The following is a 17712-nucleotide window of genomic DNA, read 5'->3' as shown; positions in this document are numbered from 1 at the left end:
GGAGGCAGAGGTTGCAGTGAGCTGAGATCACACCACTGTACTCAGCCTGGCAACAGAGCAAGACTCTGTTTTGGAAAAAAAAAAAATTTCTAAATACGTGAATACGTGAATAAAAGGATTGGACTAGATTATAAACAAGGTTCCTTAATCTAGGATTCTATGGTTTGAAGAGGGGTGTAGCTGTTCTTCATGAACTTAAAAATAGCATAAAGAAGGCACCAAGCACATGGGCAGGATGGGAGAGCTCTTCTGAGGGCCCCTGTGGAGCGAGACAGTGAACATATGTGGTAAAAACACGTAGTCTCCTTCATCAGGTGTGTAACTAAAAACATGTAGTCTCCTTCATCAGGTGTGTAACTGGAAAGTCTAGTTCTGAGATACATATCTGCAGTGGTGGCTCAAGGGAGTGGCCCAGCTTCAACAGAGTCTTTCTTGCCTTGTACCTTCCTTTTCTTTGCTGGCTGCGCAAACAGCATTAAGCTGGCACCACCATCAGAACCTATGCTCTGCCCACTGCTTCTCATTTAGGATCAAGGTTTCAGGCCTTCAGAGGAAAAGAAGGGTCCATCATTCCCTCATCCTGGGTCCCCACTGATGAACATTAGCTAAGAGCACTGTTGGGTGCTTTCAGCTTTGTCTTTCTCTATTTTTTAAAACTCTCCTTTCTCTCTTAACCATTCCAAGTATTTACATGGTCTCATTGTCGATAATATTCCCTTTCACATGTGGACTTCCCAGGGTACCATTTTTCTACACTTCTAATAGCTGGATCATCAAACGCTGAAACCTGAAGTCCAATGAATCAGTGGTGAGGGAGAAACCTTACAAGCATACGTATCCTGCAAGTAAGGGAGCTAAGTATTTGAGTATTATTTGCAGTTGAAAATGTTTTGTGTTTTTCTTTTTGAGACATCTGAGAAACACAGGTCAATGTGAATAGTCTTCAAACATCTGAATCAGGGGTAGCCACACAGATCTCTGTACTGCCATGATGCACTCCTGAAAGGCACAAGCTGTGTCTCACTCCCCTTGTACTGTTTAAAACACCCAGCTGTGATGAGTTCAAGAAATGAAGCAACAAGCCACCCTGCCCCCTGCACATTCAGCTGTGACAGACACTGACCTTGCAGGTTGCAAAACCAGCAAAGCAGAGCATGCACGCCTTCCCTTCAGGTAGACCTACCTGGGTGGAACCACGATCTGCTCTTGTTATTTGTGGAGGAAAACTGTTAGTAGTCAGAGGAAGAGGTTTGCCTGGCCTTAGAAAGGTCTTTCTAGCCTAATAACTCTCTGTGGGTATTTGGATAATGTTCAAGAAGATAGATACATCCAATAATTCCAAACTAGAGAAATAATTTTTAAAAACAATAGTTGGGAATACAGTGTGAAAAACATATGCCTGCGATTTAAATGATTTTGAACAGAAATGCAAACAAATGGAGTTACCAGACAATTAAATTAAAACTATCTGACCAGTGTGCTTTTGAATTTCTGCCTAATGTTAATGAAACAATGCTTAGAAAACCAAAATAACTCTTGCAGATGCTGACTGAGAATGGGATAAGATCCTCAGAAATAGAAGGGCACAGTGGCTGGACATGAAAGGGAGACTCACCAGGAGAATATGCAAATGTGCTTGAGGCTAGGGAAAATCAGAGAAAAGTCAAAGAAAGGGCCAAGGGAAATGTACACACTCCAGATCTTCTTCTCAAGGCTTCTAGACAAATCTCAGATGAGCAAAACCCCAGTTAGCTTTTGCCCCGCCCTACCGTGTATATCACCACAGGATGTGCAACAAAAGCAGCTGGAAAGAAGAACAGAGCAACTAGATTGCAAACTGCCTCCCAGAGTGCCTCTAAAATGTCTGCATGGTGAAACAGGTTAGCTAAGCCACACTCCAGTGATAACTATGATCTGCACATTGCTTGGTCCGTAGTAAAATCCCAATACATTAGGATAGAATAAAGCATCCTCGAAAAATGAATCTACAGAGTTATAAGTTTTAGACAGAGGGAAAGAGCCAAGCTAACAACAAGGTACTAAATTTTCCCCTTTGACTCCATGAAGATGATTGTGCTGGTGGCAAGTTCATGCTGGTGGGAAGACCATTTAAACTAGAGCAGTACACTGTACCTGAAAGAAGCTCCCTCTCTGATTGACATGCTTCCTTCAGAGACCATTGAAAATCGATCTGCCAAACTTCCAATGGCTTGGTGAGGTTTTTCTCAACATTCCAAACAATGAGAATCAGTCAACGTACATACAGAAATATTTTTACCAGGAAACAGTTTTTATCGTTGTTTTGTTTTTTACCTTTTTTTTTTTTGAGATGGAGTTTCACTCTTGTCACCCAGGCTGGAACACAATAGCACAATCTCGGCTCACTGCAACCTCCACCTCCCAGGTTCAAGTGATTCTCCTGTCTCAGCCTCCCGAGTAGCTGGAATTACTGGCACCTGCCACCACACCCGGCTAATTTTTGTATTTTTAGCAGAGATGGGGTTTCACCATGTTGACCAGGCTGGTCTTGAACTCTTGACCTCAGGTTATCCTCCTGCCTTGGCCTCCCAAAGTGCTGGGATTACAGGCTTGAGCTACCATGCCTGGCCTGTTTCGTTTTGTTTTACAGTCAAGTCTGTTCATATTGGTTTATTTGCAACCCACCTCCTTGAAGACAGCAAATAGGAGTACTGGCTGCCCTCCCCAATGGGCAAGTGAATTCAGTATAAAGATCAAGAAAATGCCAAATACATGTAACTTAATTTTCCTTGAAAACCAGAAATGCTGGCATGAGAATGAGTTTTTAAATCTAGGGTTTTAAAAAACAACAGTGTGTGGGAAAATAGCGCACTACCCCGACAATCACTGAGCACCACTGTGTTGCTCAATTGTTTATGGGTAAGTAAGCTTGCTTGTTTATTTTGAGACATCATGGGATAGTGTGAGGTGAATGTTCTCCATTGCTAAATCAAAAGCCAACCATGGCAGCAACGTTGCAGAAGCTTCTCAGAGGGTTCGCTGGACTGAGAGCTTCTATGGTGTGTGCTTTTAAAATATATCTGCAAATTCTTCGAAACTGCTCCCATCAAGAAATGTAGTCTAGTTTTCCTTCCCTTGAATATGAGTCAGATTTAATGACCTGGTTCCAATGAGAAATACAAGGTTGGAAATGACATGATGTGACTACTGAGTCTGTTTATGAAAAAAGATGCAGCATCTCTCTAGCACTCTCTTGAAATGCTCACCCTTGAAATGCAGGTGCCATGTGATGAGAAGACCAAGGAGTAGAGGGGCTGTGGGTGTTCCAGCTGACAGCCCTAGCTGAAGTCTCAGCCAGCAAGCACAAGCAACTTCAGTCAGGTGATCTGAAGTTCTTTCTTTTTTTCTTTCTTTTTTTCTTTCTTTCTTTCTTTCTTTCTTTCTTTCTTTCTTTCTTTCTTTCTTTCTTTCTTTCTTTCTTTCTTTTTTTCTTTCTTTCTTTCTTTTCTTTCTCTTCTCTTCTCTTCTCTTCTCTTCTCCTTCCTTCCTTCATTCCTTCCTTCTTTCTCTTTTTTTCTTTTTTTTTTTTTTGAGACAGAGTCTTGCTCTGTTGCCCAGGCTGGAGTGCAGTGGCACAATCTCAGCTCACTGCAACCTCCATCTCCCAGGTTCAAGCAATTTTCCTGCCTCAGGCTCCTGAGTGGCTGTGATTATAGGCATGTGCGCACCACACCCAGATAATTTTTTTGTATTTTTAGTAGAGACGGGGTTTCACCATGTTGGGCAGGCTGTTCTCGAACTCCTGACCTCAGGTGATCCACCCACCACAGGTGATCCACCCGCCTCGGCCTCCCAAAGTACTGGGATACAGGCATGAGACACCACACCTAGCCTGATTTTCTATATATGACTTCAACCATGTGTTGAGGACTCTAGACACTATGTGACTGCTCAGCCACCATATACCTGTTACCACACAAGAGACCCTAAGTGAAGATCATCTAACCAAGGCCAATCAACTCCTAGAACCATGAGAAATAATAATAATCTATAAGTTGTTGCCTTAAGACAGAGGTCTGCAAACTATGGCCTGTGGGTAAAATCTGGCCTGCAACCTGGGTGTATGTTATCGTACAGCCCATGAGCTAAATAAGTATGGCTTGGTACATTTTTAAAGGATTATAAAACAAAACAAAATGAAGAAAAACCTGCAAAAAAGATCATATGTGGCCCTCAAAGCCTAAAATATATATTCTCTGGCCTTTTAAAGAAAAAATTTGCCCATTGCTATCTTAAACCACTAGACTTTCAGAGGCTTTGTTATACAGCAACAGGCAATTGGAACATGTAGTGCCTTTGGGACACAAGGAGAAGAACTGAGGGGCAAATGCTGAATTGACAGTGTCATGAAAGTCACACTGAAAACTTATGCCCAACTGTCATCTGCAAGTTAATATTATTCTATCAATAATTGCTGTCATACTCTCTCTCTCTCTCCATATATATATATATATATTTACAGACAGGGTTCCCCCAGGTTGATCTCGAACTCCTGGGCTTAAGTGATCTCCCCCACATCAGGCTCCTGAGTAGCTGGGACTATAGGCATGCACCACCATGCCCAGCCATTACTAAAATTTCACAAACATACTTGCTCAGTCAAAGTAAAAGTGATGGTAATGATTTATCAACCAAGGAAAATATCTGAGACATTTATCTTAGATTTGATTCCAGTTTAACTTCAAATTCTGAGATATTCATTAATAAGTTTAATTATAGCAGGTAGCATTTACTGATTCTTTACTGAGCACCAGACATTGTTCTAAACTATATAAACTAGGTAAGCCTCATGACGACCCTTATTTCCATTTTACATATGAGAAAACTGAGGCACAGAGAGGTGGTCTAACCTGTTCAAGATCACAAAGGTCATAAGTGTGGAGTCAGGATTTAAATCCAGGATGGACTCTTGTATGTAGCAACTTAACCACTACACTCTGTTGCTTCTCTCCAGAAAATGCCTAATACACATGGGTCTAAAGAATGCAGCTGGCTTCCAGGGGACGGCATTGACCTCTCTGGCTGGATTTCCCTGGGTGCTAGCCAAGAGTGCTGTCTATGTACTTAAGAATGAGGCCTGGAACTTGAGTCTCCATCCATTTCCCCTGGATCTAGGCTCTTCAATAGCACTAAGTCTTCTGTTTGGAGAATCCCAAGTTCCCAGACTAGCCCCAAATTATGGTCGGTTAAAAGCTGTTCCTTCCAAGCCGTCTAAGTCTTCCTTGCATGTTACTCTGGTTTCTGTCAATCAACACATGGAATATTATGTTTCCCAAGGAAATGATTGTCACGGGAGATGCGATATATGCTTTTCATTGCCAGTCTGTGGCTAAACAAAATCAACAGACTGATCGAGAGCCAATCATATTGAAAGGATACTCAAACCATTATTAGAATCAGTGGTCACGGAGAACGAAATACACAAGTATCAGTTTTCCTTATCTGGGAAGTGGAAGTGATAATACCCATCCTTATGAGTTATTGTGTAGACTAGAGCCAAGATATGGAAAGGACCTAATCCAGTGTCTGGCATTCAAGTAATGGCTGTAATTATTGTAACACAGAACATGCCTCTCTTTTAGAGAACTGGTAATTGGACAGTGACTTTTCATTGAGTGACTGGAAAAGCTGTTAATCACAAAGAAAGGTCTACATTCACAAAACAAGACAGAGTAAGAGCTGCTGCTTGCCCATCGGGTCACACATTTTCCATCTCCCATTACAATAAGCCTTTTCCACACTGTAAAGTATTGTTTTAATTATTTATAAAAATGACTCCATCACATTCTTTTCTCCAACTGTGCTTGACACAAATAACTGGAGACCCATGTATGGAAAGGGCAACGCCCTGATGGTAATCATGTGCTGAGGCCACCGCTGCACACTGACCAAAGGCAGGGCACATCACCAGTCTACTCACCAGAAAGGAAAAATAATGAGACGACTGATGAAAAATATGGCGGAGAAGATGAAAAACAGGGTGTTACAGGTCTGTGTCCATCCAGCATAAGAAAACATCTTAGCAGACTGTGAACAAAGAAAGAAACTGCAGATAAAGTGACAGTAGCATACCTTTTTAAAGTTAAATTTATAAATGAAACGATATGAGGTCTGGGATTTGTTTCAAAACAATCTGGGTGGAAAGTAGGGGGTACAGGTGGGGCAATAGATTAAACAAGACTGGCCATATTGATAACTGGTAAAGCTGATGGGTCCATTATATGATTCCCTTTATCTTGTCATATGTTTGACATTTTCCATAATACAATTTTTTAAAAAATATATTAAAATACCTGTAATACTACTCGTGTCTTTCAAAAACACTTTAAGTTGGCATAATCAATTTTAGCATGCACTTCATGTGGGCATTTATTTAGTATCTCCATGTAACTGGGAGGAGAGCTAGACTGAAGAAAGGCTGGGACAGGTGGGAAATCCGGGGCTGGGCTGGGAATGCTGCAATCAAGGAGGCTACTGCAAGGCAGATGAGGGAAGAGGCAAAGTTGGGAGGCAGCTCTCAGGGCCCTGAACTCGTTGAAATAAAGTTTCGAGCATTTGATCTTTCCTAATTCTTTCATGCTAGTCTATACTGCTCATATTATCTGTGTTGAATAGAAAGAGCTGCAGAAAGGGTTGGTGAGTGTGGTAGAAGACAGTTTATTGATAAGCGCTCCCTAGTGCATTATCCAGCAGTGTCCAAGGCTGAAGATGGAAGTTTCTGGTGGGAATAGGGAGTGGGAGTCCGGAAGCAGGAGGTGGGAGGAGTTGCTGGGGCACAGATCATTCTTCTAGGGAACGTGGCTTAGCCTTGGGCAGTTTCAGAACCAACTTCACCCCAGAGGCTCAAGGTCCTTCCAGAGCAAGAGAGGAAACACATTTACATTCCAGGAAGGGTTCACATGGCATCTTTCATATTTTGCCAAACTACCAAGGGGTGAGAATATGCCCTGACTGTGGGGTTGGCAGAGGGCCCCCAGGGAACAGCTTCAGTTGCTGACATAGAGAGGCTGGTGTGGCTGGTGGGTGGGAGATGGGTGTGGGAAGAAAGGTCCAAATTCAGAGTGCCTGTAACAGAGTGGGAAGCTGGTGGAAGGGTCAGAGGCTTAACTGGATGGGAAGTGAGGGATGTGCACAGGCATGGGAAAGGATCCCTGTGAGTCCATTTGTGAGGGCAAAGTAGCACACTTTTGGGCAAAACACACACAGAACATATTCTGGATTGTGTAATGATGAAATGATAGATAGCAGCCCCTTTGCTTGCTAAGTATCAATCAGGATATTAGGTCCTGGATCCAAACTTGACCATGTGGAAACGTAGAGGATCAGGAAGATGCATGAAGGAGGCAAAAAAGGTCACTTACGAGTGAGAATGCTAGATGTGAAGGCTGTTTTTCCTCCAAAAGAAAGAGTTAAGAAATGACCCCAGTGTCTTGAGAAATATGAAAGATGAATAGGCACCATCTCAAGGAAGCCGGGGCAAAAGTTCTGCTGTGTCTGGGTTCAGTTAGAACTCGATTGAGAAAACAAACCCTAAAACACACTATTCGAGTAAGCCGTGGGCTGTGCACCCTGGGAGAACATCACAAATAGGCCCCTGCCACCACTTAATATTGTGTCTACCACCAGCTGATGAGAGGTACCAGCCTTGCTCATTGAACCTCATGTCAGATCATGACTTGTGAATGAATCGAGAGTGATTCGCAATCATTAGCAACATGAAGCTATTCTTAAAGTTTGCCCATGAGGGAACCTCTAAGATTGGACAGTTCATTTTTCTTTCTCTTTTTCTTTTTTTTTTTAACCTAAGGACCTCAGAACGTTTTCAGATAATAATGAGCTAAACTTCATCACATACCCCAAGGAACAGATAAGACTTCTCATGTTACAGCTGGGGCTAGAAAACAAAACAATAAGTGATTTGTCCAAGTCACTTAGGGAATCATGTCACATCAATGAAAGGGTGGTGAGGGTGGCAGGGCAACCCCATGTTTATTCCTAGGGTGAACGTCTAACTCCCTTTAATAACACAATGAAGCTGTTTTTACACTGGACACACACCAAAGGCAATTGAATATGAGGGTTTAGAAGCAACAGAGTAGTAAAAAATTCTTAAGTCAGGGCCAATGTGGTCTTAATTTTCTGTCAGGATTACCGAGATATGATCAGAGAAGGAGGTAATTACATCAGCAAGGGCTGCATCCAGAGAGCACCATGGAGAAAAAATAGTATAGTCCTTCTCCTGCTAAGCCATTTGTTGCCCTAAAGCACATATAATAATCTTGACTTTTAGAATGGGATTTACATGTCTAATTATGATTACATACAGGGTAGAAAAAAATTCTGTACACAGGGGATATTTTAACAGTGGCCAGTTGCTTTGAAATGGCTGCAAATGACTTCTGGTGACTTCTACAACAGGGTGTGGTAAATTACATCCAGTCCATGGGCTAAAGCCGATCAGCTCTTAAGAATGGTTTTCACATTTTTAAAAAGGTATTAAAAAAGCAAAAAACAAAGAAGAATATGTAACAGAGATCATATGCGGCCCACAAAACTAAATTTACTATCTGGCCCTTTGCCAAGAAGTTTGCTAAACTCCAACCTAGAAGAATAAGATTCTACTAAATTTAATTTTTTCCATATCAACCTATATTCAATTGTTAGCCCTTCAAGAAGTAACCCCAAATGTGAAATGGTTAGCATCATTTCCCATGGATTCATTATAAATGAGTACATTTAAATAAATAACTCAGCAGTTCTGGGAACTCTTGCTCTAAATACAGCAGGAGATCTGGCAGAGAAGGGGACCGTTCCATCACTGACTGGGGTCAACAGGAATCAAAACAGAACAGAAACAGGTCCAGAAAACAATCCCAATGTGACTTTGTTTCTTCTATTTTGTGTGGGGTGAGATTAGGAAGGCTCTTGTTTTAATGTTGGCTCCTTCAGAAAACATCCTAAGCCCTCTTCCTCCCTTAGAAAATGCGGGCCTTAAAAAAAATCATCTTACACTCCTTAAAGCAAGGGATTGGGCTGGGTGAGGGGAGGGGAGGGCAGCGTGAACATTCAGTGGGTATTCAAGCATTGCCCTAAGTGAATAGATGGTGCCACCCAAATCTGGGAATCCTCAATGTCATAAATCCAAGTTTTCCTTTTAGAAGATTAGAGTTCATTCCTTCTTCAAATATCCCATCTTACTCCCTGAGTAAGCATGTGCATGCAACTTTCAGGAGTGGAATCACACACATTAACATCTCTCTAGTACCATGGAGAAGGATTGAAAGTTAAAACTAAGAGGCTTCATTTCTGTAATCTTGGAGGATCTGGGAATCTAGAGATATTCTCAGACTTTGGGTGTTTTCCGGACAGAGAGCCCTGCTAAATCGCTCACAATTACTTCTGTGAGCAGTTACAGAAACCCAGGATGTGGTATTGTCATTAGGTTTTTAATGGCAAACACTTACCTCCAGCCAAATGTCAGCCACATCATGTACAATCATCACGAGGGTCCCACTGCGAATATAATTAGCACACCAAGAGAAGCTCATCAGACTAATAGCAGCCAGGTGGTGGATGATATGAGCTAGAAAATCCTATAAGGTGAGGGAAAATGGAAACCATTAAGCAAATGCATTTATTTCCCAATCACTGGAAGAGATAATAATAATAATAATAATAATAATAATGAGATCAATAACTTACATCTGCACGTTTTGAAATTTATAAAATGCTTTTACTTTATTCTTAAACATAATCCTTGTGAGAGAGCTAAGACAAGTATTATTCTTGTTGATGGAAGTCAGTTAACTTTGAGATACCATCCCACACTGGATATATGTATACACACACACTGCCCCCCAACACACAATAAATGCATATACACACAAGCATATTCCTGTGTACACCTAGTTATTGTTTATCCCCTGCCTATTCCCCAAAAAGAAAAAAAGATTGATATAATAAATCTATTGAAATAAGACGATCTAGCTTAAGGAAAGCTACTGTCACTAAGTATAATAAAGACTTAAAGGTTTTCTGCAAAGAAAATATACAAATGGCCAATTCACACGTGAAAGCATGCTCAGTCATTAGTCATCAGGAGAATACAAACCAAAACCACAATGAGATATACTTCACACCCACTAGGATGGCTATAATAAAAAAGATGAACAATAACAAGTGTTGTCAAGGATGTGGAGAAACTGGAACTCTAATACAGTGCTGGTAGGAATGCAAAATGATGTAGCTGCTTTATTAAACAGACTGACAGTTTCTCAAAAGATTAGACATGGAATTACCATATGGCCCAGCAATTCCAGTCTTAGGTGGAATGAAAACATATGTTCATGCAAAAACTTGTGTATGAATATCCACAGCATTACTCATAATAGCCAAATGGAGGAAACAACCCAAATGTCCATCAACTGATAAGAAGATGAATAAAATGCATCCATCTGTACAATGGACTACTACTTAGCAATAAAAAGTAATGAGGTACTGATACATGCCATAACATGGATGAACCTGGAAAACATTACACTAAGTGAAACAAGGCAAACACAAAAGACAAGGTATTATATAATTTCATTTATATAAAATATCCAGAAGAAGCACATCTATAGAGACAAAGGAGATTTGTGGTTGCTAGGGGCTGGGGAGGTTGAGAGAAATGGGGAGTGACTGCTAAATGGTATAGGGTTTCTTCTTGGGATGATGCAAATGTTCTAAAATTGACTGTGATGATGATTGCACAACTCTGAATATATTTTAAAAACCACTGAACGTATACTTTAAATGGTTTAATTGTGTTATATGTGGATATCTCAATAAAGATGTTTAAAAAACTTAAAGATTTCAGCTTCCTCTTAGCCAAAGTAAATACAATACCAATAATAGCTGAATTTATTGAGCACTTGCTGTATAGCAGCAAGTGTCTTTTTTTTTTTTTTTTTTTTTTTGAGATGAAGTCTCGTTCTGTCACCAGACTGGAGTGCAGTGGTGTGATCTTGGCTCACTGCAACCTCCACCTCTCAGGTTCAAGCGATTCTCCTGCCTCAGCCTCCCGAGTAGCTGGGACTACAGGCATGTGCCACCACACCCAGCTAATTTTTGTATTTTCAGAAGAGATAGGATTTCACCATGTTGGCCAGGATGGTCTCAATCTCTTGACCTCATGATCCACCTACCTCAGCCTCCCAAAGTGCTGGGATCACAGGAGTAAGCCTCTGCACCCAGCCTCAGGAAGTATTTTATACAGATTAAACTGTTTAATTCCTACAACAACCAGAGGAGATAGGAACTATTTTTAGCTCCATTTTATAGATGAGGAAATCAAGTTTAGAGAGTTTAACCAACTAACCCAGATGTTGGTGCGTGGTGAAGCCAGGAATTCAAACCCAGGAGACCTGACTCCAGGGCCTGTGCTTTAGCCACCTCCCAATAGCTTTATGTTTCTGAAGATACATCTTTATAAGACACATAACATATATTTATATTTAATTTTTAAGAAGGTGTTCAATGCACATGTAAATAATAAAAGGGAAGTCAACTACAGCAAAATCAAAGGTGGGTGAAATATGTGATCAACCTACCTGTATATAAAGACTTTCTAAAAAATGATTATTTTCAATTCTATCCCTTGAGAAAATGACTCAATCAATTAAATTTTGATGTATTCCTAGCCTAAAGTTAGTATAGTTAATCTACAGCTATTACTGAGTTATATGGAAATGGAGATTATTTCTATCAGACATTTTCACAGTACGTTCTTATACTTAGATTTCTCATGTCTTAAGACGTCTGGTTGACTGCAGTGTGTCCCTTATAATGTCCACCATCACTCAACACAAACATTTAATCAAGCTGAACTGGTTTATCCAATATTAAATGTCATTGTACTTATCATACAAATTCTGCTACAAACCAGCCTTTTAATTACAGTGTAGTTTATGAAGTATATGCAAAGAGAATTTATCATTTGATCTGAATTGCTTACATATATGACAAAATCTTATGAGTGCATTCAGGATTTAACATGGTTTGCTGGATTAGTAATTAGGAATCTGTAACAACCAAACCACTCCTAAAATACCTCACTTTGTGACCTCGGAAGTGGCATTTAGCATGCCTGTCACTGAGTTTCCCTGCAAATAAAGCAAAGCTAATAATGCCTGAAGCAAGGTTTCCTCATAAATATATTCGATGAATTAAGGGGAAAATATTTTCAATGTCTTTGAAAACATCAAAAAGTTGTATATAAGGTGGTTTTGCAATCAACTAAAAGATGTGGTTGCAGAATTAATACTAGTAACATATTTCTTCTTTGCACTGATGGACATTAAATTCCCAAACCAAAAGAAACAGATGCATAAAGGAGATTTTTTTTCTTATTGAACAGAGGTGGAGCTTCAAAGTTAAAGTTTTTTATAATGTTTCACAACAAATGTTTACCAAGGCACCAAAGCAGGAGTATAATTAGCAATAGTCTATGTACTATAAAGCACACAAAAGCAATGAACTGGACCCAAATACACAGAAAAATACAACTTAAAGATTAGAATTTGGGGCAGGGAGATGGGAATTTTTGAAGAAACTGATAAAGAAGCTTTGTAAATAAGACACTTACCTTTCTCTTGACATCAAAGCCAAGTCTAAATAACAGAGACCAATAAAAACTCATTTCTAAAATGTAGTACCAGTACTGGGATAGCAGCAGGGGCTAAGAAAAAGAAGAGAATTAATTACTTTAAATGCCGTCATAGAAGCAACTCATTTTGATGCACTAGCACCTACTTTTATACCTATTTATATCCCACCAGATTCCATAAAATAACATAGATTTACATTTCAATTTATATTTCAACAAAGGAATTAAAGATAATATTTCAAGGCATTTTATTTCTAAAAGGGTAGATGAGTATTCCAAAACCAAGTTGAATGTTTTGTTTACAAAATTAAATACAACTGCCGCAGGTGTAAGTGCCTTCAGTTTATTCAGAGTTAAGTTTAAATTTTTTAAAAAATTAAAAATCTTTACTTAGGAACAATGGGAAATCTTTTCTGCTGGTCCCATAATTTACTTTGATTAATGTTTCTTGAATATTACTCAAAATCTGATGTCTTAATCTCTTTTCTGGTGACAGGCTGGTGGTTAGAATTAGCCCATTCTAAAATGGGACAGTAATAAAATATGCATAATTGTTTAAGAACTCTAAAAACATCTTCTGAATAAAATAGTAAACTTTTGATAGCTAGAATTTTCTTAACAATTTTATAATGGGAGTGGTGGTGTTTATTTCAGCTAAGTTGAGACATTATATGACTTGGTGTACCCAGTGAATGTTGCCTTCTGATATCTAAGCCCTTGTGCAGTCTCCTCCAACACTGACTATGGACTTGATCCCGGTCTTTGGCCAAGGAGACATAAGCAAATGTAATGCATGCAGAGACTTTATAAGTACCACATAAGAAAGCTGAGCCATCCTGCTGAAGGGGCCACAAAGAAGAGAATCAAGGTGCTGACTGCCAACGCTATGAATGACGTCACCATAGACTCGAGCCATTCCCTAGCCAGCCTCCCAATTGTCTGAAAATGCATGAATGAACTCAGTTGAAACCACATGGAGTAGAAACACTGCCTAGCTGAGCCTAGCCTAAATTGACAACCAAATCAAGAGAAAATAAATGGTTGTTGTTTGAAGGCACTAAGTTTTGGGGATGGTTTGTTATGTACCAACAGATAACTGATACACCTGAGAAGATATGAATAAGTTGGAGACAGAAGATGATAGGCCTGGGGTTTGGTCTAGATAATTCTTAGGTCCCTTATTGTCTAATTTTATTTAATTCTTTAAAGCTGAGCCTAACATATAACTAATTTTTTTGGTCAACTCATCATCCCTGATAAGGCCATAAAAGAATGAGACAGAGTTTCTGCTTTCTTCTATGACAGGACTGTGTGAGACTAATCCTCCTATTAAGAACAAGTTAAAAATCTGAATAAAAGACAAGAAAGAATATCTGTTTGAAGACACCAGAGAGCAAGTAGGGCATTGAGAACCTGTGGAGTCAAGATCCTAAAGAGAAGAAAAATGCACTAGAGTGAACCCTTTATTTCAAGTGAACCCTATTTCTCAAGCAGCACTCTAGGCCCTAAGAATAAATTCAAAGAAGACCATCTTATACATATCATAAATTCTGCATATGCCAATTTATAAGCAGTATGGAGCCCAGAGACTAAGAAACAGCAGAAGTTAAGCAGTAGTGGCTATAATATCAGAGTACTAGGAAGCAAACTGGTGTTCAGGTTGACTAAGGAAAAGGAGTCATGGTAAGCACTGTTATCTTTTATTTGAAATCACTGAAGAGGAATATCCTAGAATATGGGTAAGTTGGGAATAGACTTGCCTTCACAAAGACTGAAGTCTACCTTGAATCAGCTCAATCAAGGATTAAAGGTGATCTGCCCCTATTCTAACACCTAACAGAAGTGAAAGTAGGTCCTCTGTAAAGGAATATAATATCATCCTGACCATCTATACTTTTTTTGTATACAATGCCTGTCATTTAATCAAAAGCTATCAAGTGTAAGGAGACAGGAGCAAGAGAGAAAACAGATCCACAGGTGGTCAAGAGATGAGACTTATCAGACTCTGACTTTAAAATAACTTCAAAAATTGCTTAAAAGAGAAAATTTCAGTAGAGAACTGTGATCCACTAAAAAATAAAATAAAAATTTGAGAACCAAAAAATACAATAACTGAAATTAAGAACTCAAAAGATGTGTTTAATAGTAGATTAGACATGGCTTAAGAAAAGCACCAGTGAACTGGACAATAGGAAAGTAGAAAATATCCAGAATAGTGAAGTGTCTGACGTTTTACCCCAGTTGCAAGCTAACAAGTTAGTTTGCCACAAGTTCCATGAATGCTGGTAGAAGATAGTAGACACTTTGGTAGACAGCGGGTAGTTTATGACTCACAGTAATAGCAGTAGCCAGAGTATCAGTATTTGGGCCAATCCTTCCATCCCCAATCCCCATAAGGCTAAAGGTCAGATGATAACTGCACGCATCGTGGATTGTGTTACAAGAGAGGAACCCTGAGCTAGAGAACCTGACCTTTTATAATAGACAATAACTTGCCTACTCTTTACTCCAGAGGGAGACATTATCTCTATCTCCTGTGGCTGTTTGCTATACAAACTTCCTTGAAAAGATCATCTAAAACAAAAAGCAGTCAGTGCTTGAATTCACAGGGCATGCAAGAGACTTGTGTAGAATTGTCTCTCAACAGACTGAAGCACAGAGAGGCAAGAGAACGGAGAATATTTTTTAAAGCAAAAGAGACATATGGGACCTAGTATAAAGGTCTAGCATATTAGCACATTTATAACTGGAATTTCAAATGAGTCTGGAGAGAGAATGGAAGAGAAGCAATGGCTAAGAATTTTCCAAAACTGACTGAAGACATCAAGTCACAGATTCAACATGTTCTACAGACATCAGGCAGGATAATTTCAAAGATAAGCACATTTATGTATATCACAATAAAACTGAAAGACAAGACAAAATATTAAAATTGACCAAAAAGAGAAAAAAGATACTATGTTCAGAGAAGCAAAACTAAAAGTGACAGCTGAATTCTTATAGAACTGATGAGATCTAGAAGACAATGAAATAAGATCATTAAAAGTGAAGGAAAGTAACTGCTAATCCAGAATTCTATACCCAGCAAAAATATCCTTTTAAAAATCAAAGGCAATATAACATTTTTCTGACAAACAAAATCTAGCATACCCACCATTAAAAAAAAAATAGCAAAGGTACTCCTTCAGCCAGGAGGATAATAATCCCAGATGGAAACATGGAAATACAGGAAGCAAGGAATAGCACAAAAAAGGTAACTTGACAGATTTACAAAACAATAATAGCAATGACTTGTAAGGTTTTAAATATTTGAAGGAGGAGGGTATATGGTATATTCTAATTACTTTTCAGTAAGTGGAAAGAGGTAAGAACACCGATTTGCATCAGACTGTAATAAGTCAAGGACATATACAGTAATGTCTGAGATAATTACTAGAAGAACAAAAGCATGTGTAACTGAAAAGTCAATATAAGGGATGGAAAAGAACAGTATTTTTTTAATTACTTGACTGTCCCATAGAAAAGCAAGAAGGGAATACAAAAAAAAATGCATCAGATGGTACAAGTAAAAAATAAATAGTAAGACACTAGATTTAAACCCAAATATGTAATTACATTAACTGTAAACAAACTAAAGGAATGAGACAAATGAGGGTCAATAAGGATGAGGAAGCTCAAGTAGAAAAAGTGCCAGGGATGACATAGTAGCGAACAAAGAGTAGCAGGGGACCAAGACCTAACTAAGGAGATAATTTGAGGGACCTCGGTGTTGAATTAAGGGGAGGAATATGTTAGAAGGGACTTACCTGTTTGGGATAGCCATTCCAAACCTCCCATAGGTCATACAGCCAAGGTTTCTGAAAGAAGAAGGAAAAAAACGAACCAACAGATGAGAAATAAATTTGTCGGTGTCAAAGGCCAATTTTGGCAGAAAACCTAAGCTCTTCCTTATGTCATTTATAGCAGGCAAAGATGCACAGGAAATCGCCCTTTGCCATATTCTTTTGCTTCTATTGCATGCATTTCTCCCTCTGTAGAGTATTTCTTACATATTCCTATATAACACCTCTGTGAAATTCACTACTAGTGAATCTAAGATAAGTAAATAGTGCTGTCTCATAGAGGAAATTGTTTCAAACAAGTAACTGTATGAACCAAATTATTTCTAAACCAATTATGTTATTGCTTCTGTAGCAATAAAAAAAACTTGAGATATCTGTAGCAATATTTGAGACAAATCTTGAATCTTGAGAGAAATTGCTAAAACTGGTTATCTTATTGAAAGTACTATACCCTAAAGGAATTCACAGACAAGAATTTCAAAAATTAAAGACAAATTCCAATCAAAAATATAAAAAGATAACTTACATCATAAAGAAATGCAACTCCAGCAACAGTGATCACTAAGTAAAATGCAAATCTCCAGCTGCCAAAAGAAAGAAAAATCTTTACTCCCTTGTAAAGGTAACTGAGATTTGAGGAGAAAATGATTAGGTATGGCAGAGTTTACAAAGAACACACATTCTGGAGTCAGACAAATCAAAGTTTCTATCCTGGCTCTGCCCTACTTATTAGATGGCTACAACCTTAGGTAAATCATTTAACCTCAGAAAGCCTGACTCTCTTATCTGTAAAATGAAAATGACAACACTACCTCAAAATGTGAAAAGAACTGAAAATCTGTGATAACAGGTCTAGCATAAAGTAAGCAACAATAAATGGTAGCCATTATTCTTATTATAATGGCTAGCCCCGTTCCAGGCACACAATAAACAGTGGATTTATATTAGTATTATCAAGAAGGAACCTAATTAGTCTAATTATTTCTCTAATCACCATTTAATTCCCAGTTAAAAGTTTTTATGTGGCCAGACTTTACTCTTTTCTCCTAAAAGCAGGGTTTTGAAAGAAAAGATTTTCCTCATGTATAGAGAAAGACCTGTAGACTAAGAGACTGGAAAGACACATCAAACAATTGTAATGAATGGATCTTATTGAGATCCTGATTCAAATCAAGAAACTGTAAA

At 38.8% G+C, this 17712-nt stretch overlaps 1 protein-coding gene across 1 annotated transcript in view; it reads right to left on the bottom strand.

Moving 5' to 3' along the window:
• The window catches only part of CERS3 (ceramide synthase 3), a 136564-nt gene that overhangs the window by 54618 nt on the left and 64234 nt on the right, over positions 1-17712 (bottom strand). The window contains exons 7-11 of the mRNA XM_050800143.1: positions 17054-17111; positions 16492-16542; positions 12665-12757; positions 9504-9632; positions 5960-6066 (exon numbers count right to left, since the gene is read on the bottom strand). Of these exons, the coding sequence (XP_050656100.1) occupies positions 5960-6066; positions 9504-9632; positions 12665-12757; positions 16492-16542; positions 17054-17111 (438 nt within the window). The remainder of the gene's footprint in view (positions 1-5959; positions 6067-9503; positions 9633-12664; positions 12758-16491; positions 16543-17053; positions 17112-17712) is intronic.

This window comes from Macaca thibetana, chromosome 7 (assembly GCF_024542745.1).
Source record: "Macaca thibetana thibetana isolate TM-01 chromosome 7, ASM2454274v1, whole genome shotgun sequence".
Taxonomy (NCBI): Eukaryota; Metazoa; Chordata; class Mammalia; order Primates; family Cercopithecidae; genus Macaca; species Macaca thibetana.
The sequence above is the reverse complement of the archived record's forward strand: the minus strand, read 5'-3'. Positions and strand labels throughout refer to the sequence as shown.